General features: G+C 49.2%; 1 protein-coding gene across 7 annotated transcripts in view; it reads left to right on the forward strand.

The window, feature by feature from the left end:
• Window positions 1–19,418, forward strand: part of TBL1X (transducin beta like 1 X-linked) — a 256,356-nt gene extending 236,938 nt beyond the window's left edge. For 6 of the 7 annotated variants that reach the window (XM_054544325.2, XM_054544321.1, XM_054544323.2 and 3 more), the window contains 6 exons: window positions 4,620–4,741; window positions 8,860–8,934; window positions 9,227–9,354; window positions 11,160–11,325; window positions 14,452–14,553; window positions 15,798–19,418. In XM_054544325.2, the coding sequence (XP_054400300.1) occupies window positions 4,620–4,741; window positions 8,860–8,934; window positions 9,227–9,354; window positions 11,160–11,325; window positions 14,452–14,553; window positions 15,798–15,824 (620 nt within the window). In that variant the 3' untranslated portion in view covers window positions 15,825–19,418. Of the gene's footprint in view, window positions 1–4,619; window positions 4,742–8,859; window positions 8,935–9,226; window positions 9,355–11,159; window positions 11,326–14,451; window positions 14,554–15,797 lie in introns of those variants that run through there. The other variant, XM_063721105.1, reaches the window with a different exon arrangement.
• Window positions 19,419–22,707: the final 3,289 nt, after the last annotated feature.

A 22,707-nucleotide genomic window follows, 5' to 3' on the forward strand; every position in this document is an offset into this window, starting at 1 on the left:
ACAGGTTCACAGCCCTAGAATACCAGACACGCAGACCCCGGGGGGTGAGGCAGGGATGTCTAATGCAGAAAGCTCTGGCTTCTGTTTTTCAGAGAAAAATATGCCCGAGGTAAACATCAATAAGGTTCCTCTAACACTTGTATCTTAAGAATTCATCTGTAAAGTATTTCAGCAGAAAATAATCTTTCCCAAAGTGTCCCCAGGCCCTATGGAAGGGTTTTCTACCCAGCTGACCCAAGAAGACCACAAACCGCATTGTTCTGAATTACGTGAGCTTCTCACCTGTAATCTGGCTGGCCATGATGTAGACCCAGTTCCCGTCGGCAGGTCAGACGTATCTAAGCGTTACTTGCTCTCTTTTTGGTGTCAGTTAGTGTGTTAGAGAACGTTCAAAATGAAGAGAAAGAAGCTTGCTCTTCCAGGTGAAACGCAGCTGGGAAGAGCTGTGAGGAACGCGTTTCTGTGGCCTTGGCAGGTTTGGTGTTTAGTGGGGCGATAGGAGACATTGCCTTGCCCCCCTAGCTTTTCCCCAGTAACACCTCATGGGGGCACCCTTGGTCACCGTCGGCAGGAAGCCTTAGCTCAGAGCCTCGTGGTGGAGTGAAACTCGGCCGCAGAAAGGAATGAGCTATTGATGCACGACAGCCAGGAGAGATCTCAAGGGCATTTTGCTGAGTGACAAAAGCCAGTCTCAAAAAGTTGCATGCTCTGTGCTTTCATTTATGTAATGTTCTCATGATGCTAAAATGATAGAAACCTGGGACCCGTCAGCAGTGTGGGAGTTGAGGAAGCATGTGAGGAGGTTGTGTGCCGATACAGTAGCTGAGGGAGATCTTAGTGGCGACAGAACACTTCTCGGTCTCAATTGCAGCAATACACATCTACCCATAAGATAAAATGACAGCATCCTACAGGCACATTGCACCAGTGTCAACTTGCCAGCGTCGATACAATGCTACAGCTACGCAAAGTGTAACCCTCAGGAGAACCTGGGTGAAAGAGACACAGGACCTCTCTGTTACCTTTGCAGCTTCCTGTAAATCTCTTAGTATTTCAAAAGGGATGTCTGGCTGGGCCCAGCAGAATGAGGGCTATTGAAGCAAACTGGCCTATGTATGGGAGGGAGGGCGCAGAGGCCCCCAGCGTAGCTCAGCCGTGTTACCGGCCATTCACCCACGTGGTTCCAAGCATCGTGGCTGCAGGAGCCGACTCAGAGTGGGGCTAACCACCTGAGCATGGGGAGTCTCTTTTTAGACCAGGAATGTCCAATCTTTTGGTTTCCCTGGGCCACATTGAAAGAAGAATTGTCTTGGGCCACACATAAAATACACTAACACTAAAAAAAAAAAAAGAAAACAACTCTTAATGTTTTAAGAGAGTTTACAGATTTGTGTTGGGCCACATTCAAAGCCATCCTGGACCGCGGGTTGAACCAGCTTGCTTTAGATGGAGGAGTCATCAGATGCTGGTCGCCATCTCTTGGACCGCTCGCCAGATTGTCACATTTCCAGGTATATTAATCACATGCCCAAATGCAGAGGCTGGACCAGACGTTTGCTGTTTAGCTCAGGCGATGTTGTAAACGAGAACCAAGAAAATGCGTCAAGAACCGTGGGGCTGTCATGAAACATGCTGCTGGGGATGGAACAGAAGAGATGATCTCAGATGTGGAAAAGACCATTGCTGACACCCGCGTCCTCCCACCCACACCTTCCGCCTGCGGGGGGAGCTGGATGGGGAAGCGAATGGGGTCCCTGTGCTTAAGGAGGATAAACACATGGAGGCTTGCACCTCTTATTTGAAGACCAAGGAAGAGTAGGGGCAATTGATGGTTAGTACTCAGAGAAAGCTGGATTCTTCCAGTGCTGATTGCCTTTAAGAAGCACACGTGGCTGGGTGCATTGGCTCATGCCTGTAATCCCAGCACTTTGGGAGGCCAAGGTGGGAGAATCACTTGAGCCCAGGAGTTTGAGACCAGGCAGGGCAACACACCAAAACCCCATCTCTGCCAAAAACATCTTTGAAAAAATGAGCCGGGCTTGGTGGCGTGCACCTGTCGTCCCAGCTACTAGGGAGGCTGAGGTGGGAGAATCACCTGAGCCCAGGAGATGGAGGGTACAGTGAGCCAAGATTGTGCCACTGCACCCCAGCTTGGGTGACAGAGTGAGATCCTGTCTCAAAAAAAAATAACTGGGCGTGGTGGCACACATGTATAGTCCCAGCTACTCGAGAGACTGAGGCAGGAGGATTGCTTGAGCCCAGGAGTTCGAGACTGCAGCAAGCTATGATTGTGCCACTGCACTCTAGCCCAGGCAACGGCAAGACTTCATCTCCAAGAAAAAAAAATAAAAATACTCACATGAGATAAGTTTCTATATTGGTCGATTGGTAAGGAGATGGTGGCCAGAGTCTGGCAGAAGCTAACCCTCTCTTTCCCCTAGAAGCAATGCTTCATTATTGGCTAATTCAGTGTTTACAGCTACCTTGGAGAACATAACTTGGCAAATAACAGAATGGACCATAGTATCTAGGAAAACCAATGAGAGTTCTTGGCTGGGCACACTTGTAGAGTTGCCCTAACCCTGCTGCCTCCTCTCCTGGGGGCATCATGGAGCCCACTCAGTAGCTAAAAGTAACTTCCGTGGGCTTGCATGGGAAGCGCAGGGTTACGAGAGGTGGTCAGAATCGGACGACTAGCTCTCGAAGCCCCAAGCTTCTTGCCCCATAAGACATTACCCCCTTAAATTAGCATGAACCTGGGAAGGGAGGGCCCTTCCCTTCATTTCACATGTAATTGGAGCACAGTGCTTTTCACATCCCTAAGTCATTCCCTTTGATAGTTGGGGTTCTGGACACAGGGCTGATTGTGGAGGTCCTCTCCACACAAGAAGCCTCATGATGATCCTTAATAAGAGGGTGGGGTCGCTCAGGACCTTCAGGGGAAGGGAAGAGATCCCCAGAGAAGCTGCCTCTTCCCCTGTGCCCTTCTGTCTCGGCATCGCATGGCCTTTGCTGCTGCTCATCAGTTCTCTGGCATGAGGTGGGAAGAAGCCCAGGGAACATGATCTGCTGGTGTGGCCCCCGCAGTGGAAAGAGACCGGAGACCTGAGCGCAGCACCATTGCTGGTCCCTAGGAAGGCGGGTGACCCCTGCAGTCCGTGGACGCCTGAGAGGAGGTGGAACAGATGCTCACTCCCAGCCGCAGACCCACTCTCTGCTAGAGGACAGGAGTGAGCAGTTGAAGCCACGCTTCCCCAGAAACAGAAGAGGATGAGAGTGCACGGTGGCCCCCACCGTGGGGACTTCCACATCTCCAGCGCACTGCCTGTCCCGGGCACTGCTGATCCCCTGAGATGCCTCGGCTCACTCCCCCTTGTCTGGGGCTACTTGCAACATCCACATCTGTAGCTGAGACTCCAGGAAGCTGTCAGCCTGCAGCTGTACGTCAGTAAAGAGGCAGAACGAGGAATGAGGTCCATTTGCTAGGACTTCAGCGCCTTTGCTGTCACCTGTGCTTCCAGTGCCTCTCAGGGCATGGTCTGGCCTGTGGAGTCAGACGCTCTGAGGACAGAACCAGGGCCTGGCTTTTAACCAGTACCCTGGCCATTTTGGTACATTGGGAAGTTGTTGGATTCCCAGCTGCCATCCTAGAAAATAAATCAGAAGGTAGAGAATGAGACCCATAGCTGTAACTAAACTACAAGGGGAGGTCAGCTCCCCGTTGTTCTGTCTTTGTGATCCTGAACCACCTGGACCTGAGAAAGGCCCAAAGTCAGAGAGGGTGTTGGTCACAGGCCCTGAAGTGTGCGTCCCATTTCATCCCAAAGGGGTTTTTATTGACTCTAATTATCCCCTAGTCAAGGAGATGTCTTAATGTGTTACGGGAGAGTTTTTTTCATATTGAGGTGTCTTGAACATAGGACATGAAATCTTTCCTCTCCTTTTTTCTTCTTTCTGTCCAAAATCAAATCAAATGAGCTCACTGCAGAGATGCTGCTGGAAGCAGCAAGGTACAGAGCAGGCAGGGCGGCCCTCTCACCTGCCCTTCTTAACTGCCATGGGAGCGGGAGATTCTGCAGGCCGTGGGGTGCAAGAAGTGTCACGGAGCCTCTCTCCCAGGACATCTTGTCATCCCTGCCAGCGTGGCAGGAGAGGGTCTTTAAGGTCTTAGAAAGAGACTGTGTTCACGCTTGAGACGTTTTTATCATGTTACTAAATGGGGCTTCTTGGCTGGGTGCAATGGCTCACACCTATAACCCTAACACTTTGGGAGGCCGAGGCGGGTAGATAGTTTGAAGTCAGGAGTTCAAGGCCATCCTGGGCAATATAGCAAGAACTCGTCTCTACAAAAAAAAAAAAAAAATTAAATTAGCCAGGCGTGATGGCGTGCGCTATTCGGGAGGCTGAGGTGGGTGGATCCCTTGAGCCCAGGAATTCTAGGCTGCATTGAGCCATGATCGCACCACTGCACTCCAGCCCGGGTGACAGAGCAGGCCCTGTCTCTAGAATAAATAAATAAGTAAACTAAAGAGGCTTCTTGACTGTGCTGTTCATTGTTGTAAATCCATGGAGCTGTGCACACAGTGAATAACTCCAGATGTCCTCCCTCCCTAATGCAGCCCCCGCCCTTGATGTGGACTGGCAGAACAACACGACCTTTGCCTCCTGTAGCACAGACATGTGTATCCATGTGTGCAGGCTCGGCTGTGACCGCCCAGTCAAAACCTTCCAGGGACACACAGTAAGTGAGAGCTCTTGTCACTGGTCTCGAGTTCGTGAGAATGTGATGTGGGAGCCGATTCTTGTGTGCCTAGAATTAAAAGATACTGCAGCAGCAGACCAGCTCTAATGCGCCCCTTGGCTATTTGAGCTGTCATGGTTACCCCATGGTAACCATGGTGGTTGGATTGACTCAGATTGGGGTTGGCAGTGAGAACAGTTCACTCAGAAATGACCTAGATGGTGGATTTGGCAACAAAGCCTTTAAGGTAGCTATGAGAAACATGTAGAGGACATCAAGGAAACGATGCTCATAATAAATGAATAGACGGGGCACATCTGCAGTGAATAGAAAAAAAAATGTCATTAAAAAACAAATGGAGACTAAGTGTGGTGGCTTATGCCTATAATCCCAGCACTTTGGGAGTCTGAGGCCAGAGGATTGCTTGAGGCCAGGAGTTTGAGGCCAGCCTGGGCAACATAGCAAGACTCTGTCTCTACCAAAAATTTTAAAAAGTAGCTGTGTATGGTGATGCACACCTGTAGTCACATCCCAGGAGTTGAAGGCTGCAGTGAGTTACAGTAGCACCACTGCACTCCAGCCTAGGCAACAGAGCAAGACCCTGTCTCTTTAAAAAAAAAAAAAAAAAAAAAAGAAGTTGAGAACTGAGAAATATAATGTCTGAAATGAAAGTCTTAATAGGTGGGTGTATTAGGCAGTTCTCAATTCTCTCATTGCTCTAAAGAAATACCTGAGACTGGGTAATTGATAAGACAGGAGGTTTCACTGGCTCACAGTTCCTCAGGCTCTACAGGAAGCATGGCAGCATCTGCTTCTGGGGAGGCTTCAGGAAGCTTCCAGCCATGGCAGGAGGTGAAGCAGGAGCAGGCATCTCACATGGCCAGAGCAGGGGCAACAGGTGGGAGGAGTGGGGGGGGTGTCACATACTTTTAAAGGACAAAAACTCACGAAGACAGCAAGCCACGAGGGATCTGCCCCCATGATCCAGACACACCTCCCGCCAGGCCCCACCTCTGCATCGGGGATGACAATTCCACCTGAAGTTGGGTGGGGACACCGATCCTAAACCACATCAGTGGATTTACCAGCAGATGGGAGATTGCGGAAGTAAGGTTAGAGGGCATAGAAATTGGCCAATTTGAAGAACAGATAAAAGATCGAAAAAATGCATAAAGGCTTAATGGCTTATAGAACAATATCAGGGACCCTAAACCTATATGCGTGATGGGGAGAGAAGAAAGAATGGAACAGAAAAATCATTTGAGGCAGTAACGGCCAAGTTTTCCTAAATTTGGTGGAAAACATCAACATTTAATCCAAGAAGCTCAGCAAATTTCAAGCAGAACAAATATAAACAGAACCACACAAACAGAATAGACCATATTCACCTAGGCACATGGTCATCAAACGCCAGAATCAATGACAGAGAAAATCCTAAAGGCAAGCAGAGGCTGACAAATCCATTATACAGCAGGGAACAACAATGTGAACAACAGCTGACTTAGCAAATTCCTTAGTGTGGCCTCTGAGGCGCTTCCCGGTCTTTCACCAAATCTCCCTCAGATTAGCCAATGTCTATGGTCTCTAACCTTCTGCAGTTTCCCGTCTGCTGGTAAACCCATTTACTAGCCTCAACCTCCTGGGCTAGTGTGCAAAAACTCCCTGTGCCTCTGTCCTCCTAAAAACACGTGCAGCCAAGCACCTTGCCCCGCGCTGAGCCCTGCCTGAATGCTCCCTGCCTTAGACCCTCACAGCAGCTCTGGGTCCAAAACAGAATCCTCCCAGTCTCCAGGCCCGTTCACGTATCCTCTGCACGCCCTGGGGAGGATTCACGGCACCCCCTGAGCTTCTACTGCCCACATGAACGCCACAGCCCTGGCAGTAGCTGCTGGCCTGCGTGTCTGCCTCTCCCAGAAAATGCAGAGTGCATCAATGCTGGGACCATGGCATCTTGCCTTTCTCTCACCAGCACCCAGAATATCTCCGCGGTGGGGCAGTGGGGGGGGGGTCCCTTATTAAAGCAGCAGAGGATGGTCACAGTCCCTGGAGATTTGCCGTCGCGCCACTAACTTAACTGATGTAAATTCCCGTGTCCTCATTCCCCTAATGCCCGCCTCTCCCCACCCCCGGCCCAGGGGTCCCTGTCCCAAAGGAAGGCACTTTTAGAGCACAGGTAGCTATCGTCCTGTTAACATCTGTTTGGCTCCAAACTGACTCTCTTCTCCCGGTCTAAACTGAATTCTCCTCTAACCCACAAGTTTTTAATAGAGCTGTACACACTATCTGCGGTTCCCAGGTGTCCTGCCCGGGACCTTGCCACCAGCACAGGCCTTGGCCCTTTAAGTGGGTCTTAATGTGGCCGATGGCCCTGAACAAAGCTCCAGCTCAGTGGGGTTGAGTGGAGACCCATGAGCTGGCTCTGGAGGCGGCCCAGGAACCGGGGCTTGCATTGCAGAGCTAGGGATCCGCTCCCAGGAAGTTATTTGTTCCTTTGCATGGGCTTGGCTAGGGACAGCCCATGGTGACCAGCTCTACATTCCTGGGCCCATGAGTTTTCCTCTGAACAGCTGCAGTCAGAGCCACCCTTGCTGGCCTTGCATACACATTCACACTCAGACACCTATGCGTGTGCGCACTCACACCCCTCAGCCCCTCTCCAGTCGGCCCCCTCCACCCTCCCGGGCTCTCGCAGCAGTCTGCTCCTGGGCCCCCAGACTTCTTGCTTCTCCCTTTCCTGGGCCACCTGTGCCTCATGGAACACAGATGTGGCCTCGTCACTGTCCACTTCACACCCTTCAAAACTCCATGTTCTTAGAAAGCAACCTGACCATACAATTAATCCAAACCGGAGCCCTTAGGAGTATGAAGTTTAGAAAATTCATTATGAGTGTGAAATTAGTTAATTGTTAGGCCGGGACAGCAGGTGTCACATGGTGGGACTGGACTGGACATATGGGGGGCCCAATAGTCACCCCTGAGGGAGCCCCAAGCTGGTACGCCATGTCCCCTCATTTCTCCTGGGTAGGCTGTTCCCCAGCTGAGCCTTTGCCGCAGGTGGTTCTTTTATACATGCCTGTCCCGGCAGTGTCCCCGTCTCCCTTGGCCCCTGGGTACATTCATTCACCTTTATCCTCCGGGGTTTAGCCTCGTGGTCCCCAGGTGTCCTGAGCCTGTGCTTTTCGCTACCTGGCTGTGCCAATCACGAGCCCCCAGCCAGGATTTTGCCTGTGCCATGTGTGTTTGTGCCACTCAGCATTTGCCTCTCACTTGCGTTGCACATGTGTGCCTGCCTGTGTGTGCATTTGGGTCGCCCATCTTCCACCTGGATCAGCCCTTACCCCGCTTGAACTCCATAGTAGGTGAGGGTTCACTTCTCATGTTTACCCCTCCCTCCACCTCCACTCACCCGCAGGAGAGAAATACCTTCTAATGGGTGTGGACACGGGAGGAACTGTTGCATTAAAAGTGCATAAGAGGCCTGGCATGGTGGCTCATGCCTGTAATCCCAGCACTTTGGGAGGTCGAGGTGGGAGGATCGCTTGAGCCCAAGAGATCAAGACCAGCTTGGGCAAAAATCAAAAAAAAAAAAAAAAAAAGGCATGGTGGTGCCTGCCTGTAGTCCCAGCTACTTGGGAGGCTGAGGCAAGAGGATTGCTTGAGTTCAAGAAGTTCATGCTGCAAGGACCTGTGATCCTGCCACTGCACTCCAGCCCGGGAGGCAAGAGTGAGACCCTGTCTGAAAAAGAAAAGTGCATAGGAAAGTGATTTTCAAAGCCAATTTAAGAAGTAACTGGTTTTACTGGTTTTATTTGCTGCGTTTTATGGTATGTGATTTCTTCACTTACCTTCCTTCCTAGCAGGGAAGGTTTTTTTCTTGATGAAGTATGGATGAGAGTGGCTGGTGATGTGTGGTATAGGGCTGTGGTTTTATATAAATGAAAGAGGCAAAGTGAGAAAAAGAGGAAACTAGATGACTGGTTGGGCTGTGCCCTTTGATGTCAGGCTGAAGCCGAAGACCTTCTGCAGCGACGGTGGCGCGCTGCTGCCCCCTGCTGGAAGGCGACCTCATCTACTCACAGGCCCTGATGTCGTTTTCAGACTCTTCTGCTCTCTTTCAGAACGAGGTCAACGCCATCAAATGGGATCCTTCTGGAATGTTGCTGGCGTCCTGCTCGGATGACATGACATTGAAGGTAGAGTCAGCATGGCAAGGGGTGGGCTATTTAATCCCAGACAACTCCGGGCACTTGACGCCAGTCTCACGGTCACTCTTACATGAGGATTATTTATTACTGACCACCTTCTGAACTACGATTTCTCAGTCATGGTCCCACTGAGAATCGCAGCCTCCCTGCAGCCTTTCTCACCACTGTGCACCCTCCACCCTGCCGTGGGCCCCATGTGCGCCCCCGGGAGGAATGATTCCACATCGTTCCTGGATGCAGGAACGGCTTTTGCTCATATTGCGGCTGGTGTGTTCTGTAGATCTGGAGCATGAAACAGGAGGTGTGCATCCATGATCTTCAGGCTCACAATAAAGAGATCTACACCATCAAGTGGAGCCCCACTGGGCCCGCCACCAGCAACCCAAACTCCAACATCATGTTGGCAAGGTAAGGGCAGGCAACACAGCCGGCACAGCTCTGTGTTACACAGAGACACCGGGAAATTTTGCTAAAGCGCGTCCATGCACGTGTGTTGAAGCCCTTCAGAGGAAGCAAAGTGGTAGCTCACTTTGAAGGGGCCAGGACACAATTATTGAGTAACACCTGCCTTTGAGGTAGGGATGGTTTTAAGTCAGGCAGTGGCTTACGCCTATAATCTCAGCACTCTGGGAGGCCAAGGCAGGACGATGGCTTGAGCCCAAGAGTTCAAGATCAGCCTGGGCAACATGGTGAAACCCCATCTCTACAAAAACTTAGCCAGGTGTGGTGGCGTGTGCCTGTAGTCCCAGCTACTCAGGAGGCTGAGGCAGGAGGATGGCTTGAGCCCAGGAGATTGAGGCTGCAGTGCGCGGTGATCACACCACTGCACTCCAGCCTGGGTGACAGAGCAAGACCATGTCTCAGAAAAAAAAAAGAAGAAGAAAAAAGCCACCCAACATGACTGCAGAGCCACAGTTGAGGGACAGCAAGCCAGGCAGCACCAACTCCGGTTGACGGTGCTCGAATTAAGGTCATCTCTTAGAGAGGACAGGATGGAATTCCTGCATCCACTGAGAGATGGAACGAAAAAAACAAAGAACACATAGGCCGTAATTCTTATATTTCAAGTAATTGTCGTAAAATCCACTCAAATTACTGTGATATAGTACTATACACTCGAATCGTTTTGTGATGACTCAGAAGGTGCTTTTGCGTCACGTGGTACTATTAGGAGCATAAATTATCCTTTTAGTCAGCAAGTATAAAAGGGGCATCCCAGTACCTAGTGGGTCACTGTTGAAAGAAAGAAAGCCAGACAATAGCTTTGTGATAGATATTACTGTTTTAAATTTGAAAATAACTAAAATTTGCAGCTTTCAATAATGTGATTACCTATGCGGATGTGATTGTATTTTAATTCTTGTTTGATTAAAATTTTCTTTTTAGAGACAGGGCCTCCCTATGTTACCCAGGCTGGTCTTGAACTCCTGGCTTCAAGTGACCCTCCCACCTTGGCCTCCCAAAGCACTAGGATTACAGGCACGATCTACTGTACCTGGCCTAGAAAGTTTTTTCAATGTTTATTCGCTTCATTTGCTATCTGTATTAATTGAGTTGGTAATAATAGATGTCATGTTTTAAATTGTAGGGGCATTTTAGGAAACTTAGTAGATATTCTACAAAAATATTTACCATTTACGTCTATAGAAAACTTAGAAACAGGGCTTGGCGCAGTGGCTTACACCTGGAATCCCAACAGTTTGGTAGGGTGAGGCAGCAGGATCTCTTGAGCCCAGAGGTTCAAGACCAGCCTGGGCAACATAGTGAAACCCCGTCTCTACAAAAAATAAAAAAATAAAAATTAGCCGGGCGTGGACCTATGGTTGCAGCTTCTCTGCTGATGCTGAGGCGGGAGGATCGCTTGAGCCCAGGAGTTCGAGGCTGCAGTGAGTAATGATCACGCCACTGCACTCCAGCCTGGGCAACACAGTAAGACCTCATCTCAAAAAAAAAAAAAAGGTGTAGAAACAAATGTAGGTATCAAACTGTTTCCCTAATAAGACCATTAAAGCTTTTTTTCTGTTTAATGACTATGGCTTTGTTTTTAATACTTGTAAGTAGTTACGTTGTAGAAGACAAAAAGCTTTTTAGTTGATTATCGTTTGAAACATAAAAGTTGGGAAAAACAACTCCTGGAGATCTGATACACGTTATGGAGAACTGTTTGAAACCACCGTGTGTACATGATTTTGCTTTCTCTCCCACCTTGCTAGTGCTTCGTTTGATTCTACGGTGCGACTGTGGGACATAGAGCGAGGCGTCTGCACCCACACGCTCACGAAGCATCAGGAGCCTGTCTACAGCGTAGCTTTCAGCCCTGATGGGAAGTACTTGGCCAGCGGATCCTTCGACAAGTGCGTCCATATCTGGAATACTCAGGTAAGCTTCTGACCCCTACGCCGAATCCTTTTAGTAAGGGATGCCCGAATAGCCACGACTCCAGTGCCCTTGGCTCAGAGCAGTGCCCCGGAGGGAGTTGAGCAAACCCAGGCTCCCCGGGCAGACCCAGTGGATGCTGTCCACGTGCACCCCACGTGGGCTGTCAGCTCTTCCCCTGCCAGCCACCTCCGGCAGCTCCCCTCCCTGGGGAAGGGCGTCATGTCTGCCGTAATCATGGCTCTTGGCCATTTGATTCCAAACCCTCACCTTGGCACACGTTCTTCCTTGAAGGAGCCACTGTCTTCTGTTCACTTTTCTGAGTCCATGGCACAAAACCTTCCACCTGCCTCTTCCTCTTCTTAGCAGTTATCACCGAAATGCTGCTCTCTAGATAGTGAGGTTAGAGGGCGGGAGTGGGGGACCAGCTAACAGGGTCAAGGCCACACCAGCTCCTGCAGCTCCCCGACGGAGCAGACCAGGGAGTGGGACGGAATGTGCTCTTGCTGTTGTCATGCCACTTCAATTTTTCTTTTCTGTTTTGTTTTGTTGTTGTTGTGTTGTTTTTGTTTTTGTTTTTGAGACGGAGTCTCACTCTGTCACCCAGGCTGGAGTGCAGTGGCGCGATCGTGGCTCACTGCAACCTCTGCCTCCCAGATTCAAGCAATTCTCCTGCCTCAGCCTCCTGAATAGCTGGAATTACAGGCACCCGCCATCATGCCCAGCTTATTTTTGTATTTTTAGTAGAGACAGGGTTTCACACGTTGGCCAGGATGGTCTTGAACTCCTGACCTCAGGTGATCCGCCCACCTTGGCCTCCCAAAGTGCTGGCATTACAGGTGTGAGCCACTGCGCCTAGCCTCGATTTTTCAAATCAAAGTAGGCTCTGTTTGAGGACATAAGGTATGTCAATATTGGGTTGTCCTTTTAGCAGGGATTGAAAGGACATAGGATTTTAAATAAAGGTGGCTGCTGTGGGTATCTTGGGCCATACCTGAGGATAGAAGAATTCCAGCTACAAAGTGTAGAAATGGATGGGAAGTAGCACTGCATAGCATTAAAGGATTGTATAGGGCCATCAGCACGTGATTCTATTCTAAGGGAAGAGAGAGGTGATGATATGCTAGGAGCTGTTGAAAATAATGAAGGGGTCCCTTTCGCCTTAGGAGGGAGGAATCACACAGCCTTCCCCCGCCCCCTTTCATCTGCACTGCCTTCTTGCTTCATTTTGGCTCCGTTGACATTCAGGTGGATTTATACCCTCAAGTTCATTCCCCCCGTGGACTCATGGGTGATGAGCCCTGTTCACTGGCAAGGGGTCCACTGAGATCACAGGCTTCCCAGGGACCTCATGTGAACCACATCCTCTCAGGGAAGGAAAGGAAATGGTGGACCCCTTACGTAGAGCCAACCCGACGCCAAGCCCAGCCCCACAGCCCTAGATAGCCCTCCGGGAAGCACACATCTCAGCATTAGTGTGCAAGAGTTTCTGTTCATGAAATCCTCGCTAGAAATAGTAATGGGTGGATTTGTAAAAACAACACATCAATTATCAAAACAATGACATGATCAGTTAGGTACAGCCTGTTGTCAAGAACTCACTGAATTGTTTCAACCCTTTTTTATAAATCAAAGAAATCCTTAGAACTTTTCTTTTTTTTTTTTTTTGGATCGGAGTTTCACTCTTGTCACCCAGGCTGGAGTACAGTGGTGCCATCTCGGCTCACTGCAACCTCTGCCTCCCGGGTTTGAGCGATTCTCCTGCCTCAGCCTCCCGAGTAGCTGGGATTACTAGGCGCCCACCATCACACCCGGCTAACTTTTGTATTTTTAGTACAAACGGGGTCTCACCATGTTGGCCAGGCTGGTGTTGAGCTCCTGACCCCAGGTGATCCACCCACCTCGGCCTCCCAAAGTGCTGGGATTACAGGCGTGAGTCACCGTGCCCAGCCAAGAAATCCTTAGGAATTTTCTTAAGAGAAATCTTAAAGCCCACTTTAATCTTTCTCCAAGTATAAAAATACTTATCTGTAATACTGCCAACACACACCTTTCTCAGTTCATGGAACACCACCCTTTAAGGAGCCCAATTGAGCAGAGGATTTGGGACAGCCTTCCTGGTCTCGGTCTTCAGATTTCTCCTGCCTGTCACCATAGTGAATCATGAGTGAAGGCTTATTCGACTCTTTCTCTCTTTTTTATTTTTTAAAATTAATTTTTGTAGAGACAAAGTCTCACTGTGTTGCCCAGGCTAGTCTCGAACTCTTGGGCTCAATCAATCCTCCCGCCTCGGCCTCCCAAAGTGCTGAGATTACAGGGTGAGCCACCTCGCCTGGCCTTATTCAACTCTTTCAAAGGCCTCTACTTCCCCTACCTCTTAGATTTGTCAAGTTAATGCTGTTTTAAACCAGAAACCAATGGTCTGTGGTGTTTTCCATTACATGTATATTATGCATTTCTTCTTTCAAATGTCCAAAAATACGTACATTTTAACGTCATGGAATATTATTACATTTAATCATGAATTACAGTCAATTTCATTGCTACTGGGGTGGGTGTATTCATTATGTTGTATTCATTCAGGTCCTCCAAAAAACAGATGCCAAAACAGGATTAGGTGGGCGAGAGATTTATTGGGGGAAAGAACTGTGATGGAAACAGGGAGGAAGGTAGGGGGAAGGGAGAATTCAGATCATAAGGCCAGTCTGACCCTGGGAAGGAGACGGGAAGGGTAGGAAGAGTCAGGGATGGCCCTTACAGGTCTGTAGAAAGTTTTGGCCGTGCTGATGGAGAGTCCATGAGCCACTTACCCACCAGATGAGTCTGAATCTCAGCAGATGACTGCCATGGTCTCCCGCCTCCATCAGTCCTCAGCTGGGTGCAGCCTCAGAATCCACACAAATGTGGTGGCAGATTCCGCAGGCATAAGTAATCAGGTTCACTCCTCTTGGTGGGAAGTCCTAGAGACACATCTCCATGGCCCCCAGAGTCCTTACTGAAAACCCTTGAATTTCACCATGCTTGAAAATGTTCGTGACGAAACGTCAGGGCAGGAGGAGCGCACATTCCACACCTGCATCTGTTGCAGGCACCCCTTGTGTTGTAAGTGACAGCTGCTTTGCTTTGCAGAGTGGAAACCTCGTCCACAGCTACCGAGGCACTGGCGGCATCTTCGAGGTGTGCTGGAACGCCCGAGGAGACAAAGTGGGCGCCAGCGCGTCCGACGGCTCTGTAAGCAACACCTCTGGTTTGCTGGGGAGTGGGGTGTTGGGGGCAGCTGATGCCTAAGTGAGCTTCCAGGGCGTGTGCAGCATTCGTGTCCTGAAGGGCCTAGCCCAGTGCCAAAGGAAGCTTCTGGGCTGGATCCCATCTGAGTTGGTACCACATCTGGGAATGGCCTTCTCCTTGTCCCTTCCAGAGTGTCCTTCTAGTCAACATTTTCTCAGTCAAATTGGTGGTTCTCAGCCAGGGTGATTCTGCACCTCTGAGGACATTAGACAATATCTGGAGCCATTTTAGGTTGTCACTACAGTCATGTGTCGCTTAATGACGGGAACGTTTTGGGAAATGTGTCATTAGGCACTTTTATCTTTGTCTGAACATCATAGAGTGACTGACACAAACCTAGATGATAATACCTGTCCCACACCTAGGCTGTGTGGTACAGCGTATTGCTCCCAGGCTACAAACCTGGACAGCGGGTGACCATATTGATTACTGTAGGCAACTAGAACACAATGGTAAGCATTTGTGCATCCGGATCTATCTAAACACAGAAAAGGTTCAGCAGAAATACGGTTATAATCTTACAGGACCACTGTGGTCTGTGCGGTGCGTTGTTGCTGGAAACATCATTATGTGGCACGTGACTGTGCTTAGATGGGGATGCCACTGGCATCTCGTGGGTGGAGCTTAGGGATGCTGCTAAACCTCCTACTGTGCACAGGGTGGCCACAGTTGTCACCCGTGCTGCGGCTGAGAAGCCCGGGCCTTTGGTGGCCATCCTGCAGGTCTCCTGGGCCCTCTTCTCTTCCCATGGGGCATCTGGATTTCTTATTTTGCCCTGAACTTGAGGTTGCCTTGACCTCTGGGGCAAGCGGCATTCTGGCTGACCGGCCAAGTGTCAGTGTAGTCCCCAAATGTTGTCAGAGGCCATGTACTTGGGCTCGTATTGTCATCTGCCCCACAATTGCAGGTGTCCCTTCTGGGACCTCTGCCACTCTGTTAATTCCTATCATTACCCTTAACCTGGCGTTTCTGCTCTGTGCTGTTTGCTTCAGTTTGCTCGGTCCGACGTCCAGATGCCAGTCTGTTATGGGAGCTTCTCTGACCCTTCATGACGATGTTCCAATAAACTTTACTGACATCGGTGGAGGGCTAGATTGGGCGTGGGGGCCGCAGCTTGCCGACTTCTCACTCTAAAGGCAGCTTTGTGTTGTCTCTCAAGATGACAGGTGCTTTATCTTTCCTTCCAGGTGTGTGTTTTGGATCTGCGGAAGTAACCACAAAATATTATCGAAAAAAGAAAAGAATTCTAATGACCAGCCGTGAATGTGTAGGGTTGCAGCTCTATTCTCCAAAACTGTAGGAACTTGACTTGCGTTAGAGTGTACTCTGAAACCAACTCGTCTCTGGCCGCAGGAGTCTATATGTTTTCGTAATCTTCATCAAGAAGTTTTTAAAAGGCAAGCAAAAACAGAAGCAAATCACATCAAACGGGGATAGAATGGTTTCCACTGAGGACATTCAGCCTGGGAAGGAGGAAGTCACTAGCTCGAGGCGTGTGGATTGGTTTCCACCCGGAACAGGCTCTGTGATGGCTGAATGGAAAGAAATGTAAAAAGCTGTGCCAAAAAAAAAGCAAAATGCTGTGATAAACCAAACAGGGATGGGGAAAAAAACCCTCCTCCTTGGGATTTTTTGTTTGTTTGTTTTCCCTAACAATTTGGACACTACAGTTGCTCTCACAAAGGATGTTCAAAGACCAGTTTGTACCGATGAAATGCGCAACTTTGTAATCCCAACACTTTCTATTTTCTAGAATCTTCTTTGTTCATTGGGTGGTTTTTCTATCGGCTGGAATTCTGTCTTCTGGGGGCCTTCTGTCTGAGATGGAAGCTGTCTTGGGCTTGTTGTCTCTTCCCTCTGTTGCTCCCTGCCCCTCCCCCTGCCTTTCCACTCTGTCTGGTGAGCTCTGCTTTTTCAGTGCACCCTCAAGAGATGCAGCCCCGTGGACATGAAGACACAATCTCCCACCGACAGCTTTCCCCCTTCCGCCCTCTCCCACCCTCTCCTCCCCTTGCGCTCGCGCTCGCTTTCTCACTGGCGTTCTCTCTCTCTCTCTCTCTCTCTCTCTCTCTCTCTCCCTCCCTCCCTCCCTCCCTCTCTCTCCTTCTCTCCCTCCCTCTCTCCCTCCCTCCCTCTCTCCCTCCCTCCCTCTCTCCCTCCCTCCCTCCCTCCCTCTGTACCTTTCTCATAGTTGCTTCAGATCTTAGGTCTCAAGGGCACTTTGGCGCGTAGTAAGTGCTTTATGTAAGAAGGCAGGGCAGGGGGGCTTTTTACAGGAGAAAAAAAATGACTTATAAGAGAAAGAGCCTGGAGTATTTTTGGAAAAAAATAATATTTTTATGTTAAAACAATTTTAAAATCTTAAAATGGCCATCAGACATAGAGAGCTTTGTGTGATTCATGTTTTAAAAAGAACCGAAGAAGCCGCAGGCAGGGCCTGAGGGAGCCCCTGGCTTTCCCCTCAGCCTCAGGAAAGGTGGTCAGGGAAACTCTGGCTGGACAAGGGTCAGTCTTAGGGGTCAGCAGCGAGATTGCTCTGCAGCCAGTGAGGGAGGTCCCAGCCATGCCGGCTGGAAGAAGAACCTCGCGTCTTTTGGTGTGTACGCACCTTGGCAGCCAGCAGGAAAGCAGCGAAGAGCCGCGCGCCCTCTGGCCTCGAGGGAGCATTGGCAGAACGATAAGGTACTGCGGAAGCCGTCGAAACCGACAGCTCGGCTGGATTAGGCGTGTTGGCTATGTCTTTCCCACAGCTATATAACGACCGATGGTCATTTCTCCAAGAGCAGGCTTGGCGAGTCCTTGCAGAGCTGACATAGAGGCTCCCGCATGTCACTTAGTCTAACGCTGACAGAAATGAATGCAGAAGGAAGATTCTCAGTCCTGAGCGTGAATTATAGAGGTAGAATGTCGCTAATAATTTCTGCCATCTTTATAATTTCTTTCTCTCACAGAAGACTACGAGAAAGATCTTTTTTAAATAATCTTTTTGCTGTTTTTAAAAAATTAAACAAGGCTTTGTGTTCCTAGAAGAGCTTCATTTCAGTGAATCTGGTGACCTTCATCTGCTTGCTGTCATAACCCGACACTGACTTATTTTTTTCATTAGCAAGGGGGAAAAGGCCAAAGGACAAGGGCTTCTTCTCCTGTTGGTTTTCCTGTGGGCAGAAGGGCTGAGGAAGTTGGCCCGGCCCGTGGGGGCTGCTGTGTCACCAGCAGTGGGTAGGGTGCAATCTGGTGTGCCAGCAGCGAGACGGTGTTATTGTGAAGGTGGCATTCATCTGCGGAGCCAAAACCCAGCCGTCAGGGAAGGGTCAGGGCTTCCTATGGAACTTGGAATGTGCCAGGACCACCTGCAGAAGCCAGGGTGCATTGATCATTCTCAGATCATTGATTGGCCTCCACTTGGGTATGTGAATTATTCATGTCCCAGAAGACCAAAAAGTGCTCTGGTTCGAGATGAGTATTTTATTCGGGCTCTGTTTCCGAAACACTTAGCGAGGAAGGTCACAGTGATGTGGACTCGCCGCACCCATCTTTGAAGATAGCCAGTGTCCCCGGATGAGGTGATGATTTCCCATCCGAAGGACCCCGTTAAGTTTAGAGTACAGTGTGTTGGGGTCCAAAAGACACCATCTCTACCCCACCCAAATAAAAATGCACTCATCTCTGCAGAACATCTGCTGTCAAAGGCCAGCCTGTCGTTAGGACATGGCTTGTGCTTGACAAACCAGTAACAACTGTGGGATGGCGATGGTGGGGTGTGTCACAAGCAATTCACTAGACAATCTTCACATGAATGTCGGTAGCCAGGGTCTCTCCCGAGGGATGGCTTTAGTCTTGATGAATGTGAACCATGTCGGAATTGTTAGGTAGAAACCTGGGCTGGGAGGCCTCGGACCCCAGGCTCCATCCCTGGCTTCCCCAGCCTGCAGCCGCAAGCAAAACCAAGCGCAAGATGCAGCTAGCACCCTTCATATCCATCCCCGTTCTCAGCAGGACGACACCATGGACAGCTGTTTTCGGAGCCTCCAGCATTTGCACACCACTATTCACCCTCTCTGCTGCTGGAATGTTGGTAGAGTCATCCCTGTGATCAAGAAATGGCCTGTGGAATGTTATTGTTCAACGTTGTTTACAGCTCTTAAAACATGGTGAGGAATGCCTAAGTCTTAGTGACCAAACGTGACCTTGAAAGCAGACATAGCATGACAGACCTTCCTAGAGTGTTTGGTCGGGTTCACAGTGACCAAGAGTCAGGTCCCGCACACACCTGGGAAAGGGATACTGCCCCAAGGGGGACCAAAAGGGCCGGACGTTACAGGGTGAAACCCTCTGACCCCTCGCAACACCATAGGACTTGACTTTTGTTTAGTCTTTCTAAGAAATAGATCATGGAGCCAAGTGAAGTGCACTTTGTCAAATGTAAGGGTCTGCTTTGTTCTTGTTGCTTTTCTCTTTTTTAACCTTTTGTTCCGCCATTTAAAAAAAAAAAAAAAAAAAAGCTTATGTTTCTTGTCAAATGCAGAAATGTTCCTTCCGCCACTCACTGAAGTTTTGCATTCTGGCTTGTGCAGTTTTTATTGTCTGTGTCAGACGTACAGCCAGACGTGTTCTCTATTGGCATTTTTCCGATTCTGTTCAGATGACATTGACCGCCGTTTCATTCCCCCCGCCACCTGTACTCACCCTCACGCTCTTTGAAGAAAAAAAAAAATCACCTTGTGTGTTGTAGCTCATTTGTTTCAAGAGAGAATCAACAGATCATATTCAGTGTCTTGAATAAATTGCTCTATTTTGATATTAGAGAACTTGGTGGGTGTGCTTTCTTCCTCTCGCTCTGGAACTCTTGGGCCCACGTTGACTGAGTGACTGAAGACAGAGCTCTGTATTTTCTCCAGAAGGAAGTACCTTGAGTGCCTCCGTTTAGGATTGCTGTGTGAGATAGGGAGCTGGGGGCAGAACGCAGTGACGTGGCAGTCACAGCAGCCGCCTGCTGTTCTGAAAGGTGGTTCTGTCCAGGGATCATGCTTTTTAGTGTGTTTCCTTTTCATTCTTTTATTTCAGGCTGGCTGTTGGAAAAAGACAAAGCAAATGAATGTTCTCTCATCAGCGGATTGGTTGACTGGGAGTTTGAGTTCCCGAATTACCCCTGAGTAATTTGCAGAACCTAACAGGATAGGGTGACTTTGGACATGGACGTCTGCATGGTGCAAACCAACATGTGGCAAACATTTATTGACATTTGCTTTGTGCATGTCTTCATTTATGCTGCTTTAATTAATAGGTGGCTGTTAAATAATGTAATTAGTGAATGGATATTGCTATCCGCATTCTATGAAGGAGGCTGTAGATTCCGAGAGGCGAAGAGATGGCCTTACTCTTAGTCTGAGGTTTCACTTTGCAGATGAGTCCCAGACAAAGTCACAGTGTCATTTCCCTCTAATCCTGCTTGTTCTGCACTAGGACAAAACAGATGGCGAGGGGCATAGAGGCTTCTGTGGTGATTGCCTGGGAAAGATCCAAGTGTGCCTGTGACCTTCACTGATGATCCAGACTTTTGCAGGGACCAAATCCCAAATTCAGGTCTTGAATTGGCAACTGAAGACTGAATATTATGTGAGCAGTTGTCACCTTTAGAGAAAAACCTATCTCCCGGTGTTTTCTGGGGTTCACCTGCTCATTTTCATTTTTCTCTTTAGCCCCTGCCAAGTGGAGCAAGTGTGTTGCCAGGTGGTGGATTTGGGGCACCCTGAGGGGTACTGCAGAACTCTGGGACAGCTCGGGAAGAACCGCATGGAAACAGTGGGCAGACCACAAAGCATGTGGCAGTTCCCAGGATAAATGCATGCGTGGCGGGAGGCTTTGGAGGCTCCCCTAAGAATGCCGTTGACGTATGACTTGCTCTAAGTGGGTTTCTTTGTGTTATAGAGGAAACTTGATTGGGACCATGATTGCCAGAATTTATATAACTTAAATCTTCAGATGGATGGAACCCTTCCCCACAGTGCGTCTCAAAAGGCTTCCCCCTGTCCATTGAAGCTCCTCCTTTATTTTAGGAATCTAAGTTTCAACTCACTAAACAGAGATCTCGCTTTTTTTTTTAATTGCCCCATCTTGGTGCTGTTTCAAAAGGATATCAGAGAACATTCTTCATGTTCACAGAAAGCTCTCTGCACGAGTTCTCTCTGGAAGCTGACTGTTGATGATGGCTGTCTGGCGGAATCCTGAAAGTCCCTTGTGAAGTACAGGAAAAGGGTAGGAGGGGATGGAGAACAGATTTATGCCCTTAAAAAAGATGACTGAGCCAGTTTTTGTCCAGTCTGGGTCCTTTGTCTCTGAAGTGTCTCATTCACAGCATGGTAAGGTAAGAAGTTCAATCTGGAGAATAGAGAAGGAACAGTGGGTTCGGGGAGGGAGGATGTTATCTGTAGGACCAACCTTCAGCTAGAATGTGAAGCAAATGCTCTGGAGAATGGAGGCTTTGGTTAGGAACAGAGTTATCCTCATGCAAAAGGTACTTGTCTTGAGATACTGCGGGAAACAAACAGCTGGGTGTATGCGTTCTTCCGTAACAACACACCTACACGATGATATCTTACTGTGAAATGGGGGAAATTAGTAGGCTACTAAAAAGTTTTTTTACCCTGAGCAACATGGTGAGACCCCCATCTCTACATAAAAATTAGCTGGGCATGGTGGCAAGTGCCTGTGGTCTCAGCTACTTGGGAGGCTGAAGATCGCTTGAGCCCAGAAAATGGAGGCTGCAACGAACCATGATGGTGCCACGGCACTCCAGCCTGGGTGACACAGCAAGACCCTGTCTGTCTCCCTCTTTTTTTTTTTTTTTTTTTTTTTTTTTTGAGATAGGGTCTTTCTCTGTCACCGAGGGCGGACTGCAGTGGTGCTATCCTGGTTCACTGTAGCCTCTGCCTCCCAGGCTCAAGCAATTCTCGTGTCTCAGCCTCCCAAGTAGCTGGGATATAGGTGTGCACCACCATGCCCAGCTAATTTTTGTATGTTTAGTAGAGATGGTTTTTTGCCATGTTGGCCAGGCTGGTCTTGAACTCCTGGCCTCAAGTGATCCACCCACCTCAGCCTCTCAAAGTACTAAGATTAAAGGTGTGAGCCACCGTGCCCCACTGACTCTGTCTCTTAAAAAAATTGATGGTGGGATTGATAAACTGGCCAGTAAATTAAAATCAAGTGAAAGCTATCTGATGGAAACAGTCTTCCCTTTCCACCCAAACTGCTCCCAGCTACACCTCTGTTGTTGCCTCCTTGTCACAGGCCAACTCAAACTCCTGGCTGTAGATCCCAGTCCCTTCTCACTTCTTCAAGAACTTTCCTTCCATCATCATCATCACTTTCTCTCCACTGGATCATTCCTGTAGCACCCCAAGAGACTTGAGCACCTGCCATCTTTAAACGGTAACAGAATAAGCACATCCCCTGCAGTAACCAGCCTTACAGGGAAGTCACTCAGAACCAAGGCTGGCCATCATCTCAGTTCATCATTTGTTTGCTCAGTTGTCTCCTCATTCCCTAGGTTGCCTTAATACACATCCTGATGATAATGTTTCTGTTCCCAGTACCTAGGCCTGGCCCAGTGCCTCACCCTCTCACTCAGCTCAGCTCACCAGGTTAAAGACATATGCATGAGTATCAGCTGGTGATGCTTGGTGCCCCATCTGGGAGTCCTTATCTTGGCTGGATACTCAGATCTCAGGGTTCTTGTTTGAAAGCTTCAGAACCTGACTTTAGCTAATGTAAGCCCAAAGGAATGAATGAGCCAGATATTGGGCAGCTTTAAGAAACTGGAGAACTGGGCTCAGAGGCCAAACAGACAGGAACCGCCAAGAGCAGGCTGCGGGACTAGGCTCATGAAGATGACAGAGATGGAACTGGGTGCTGCCCACACCTGGATACTGGATGCTGGACTGGCCCTGGAGGCACACCCAATGCTACCTGCCAAAGTGGGCCTGCCTGCTGCCAAGGCTTCAGAAGTGTTTCTCTGCAGTCCATTCCCTGAGGCACAAGCTTCTAACATGTAAGACATGCCTGATTGGCTCTGCCAGGTCACGTGCCTTGCTCTAGCTG

The sequence above is a fragment of the Pongo abelii genome, chromosome X, assembly GCF_028885655.2.
Source record: "Pongo abelii isolate AG06213 chromosome X, NHGRI_mPonAbe1-v2.0_pri, whole genome shotgun sequence".
NCBI classification, from domain to species: domain Eukaryota; kingdom Metazoa; phylum Chordata; class Mammalia; order Primates; family Hominidae; genus Pongo; species Pongo abelii.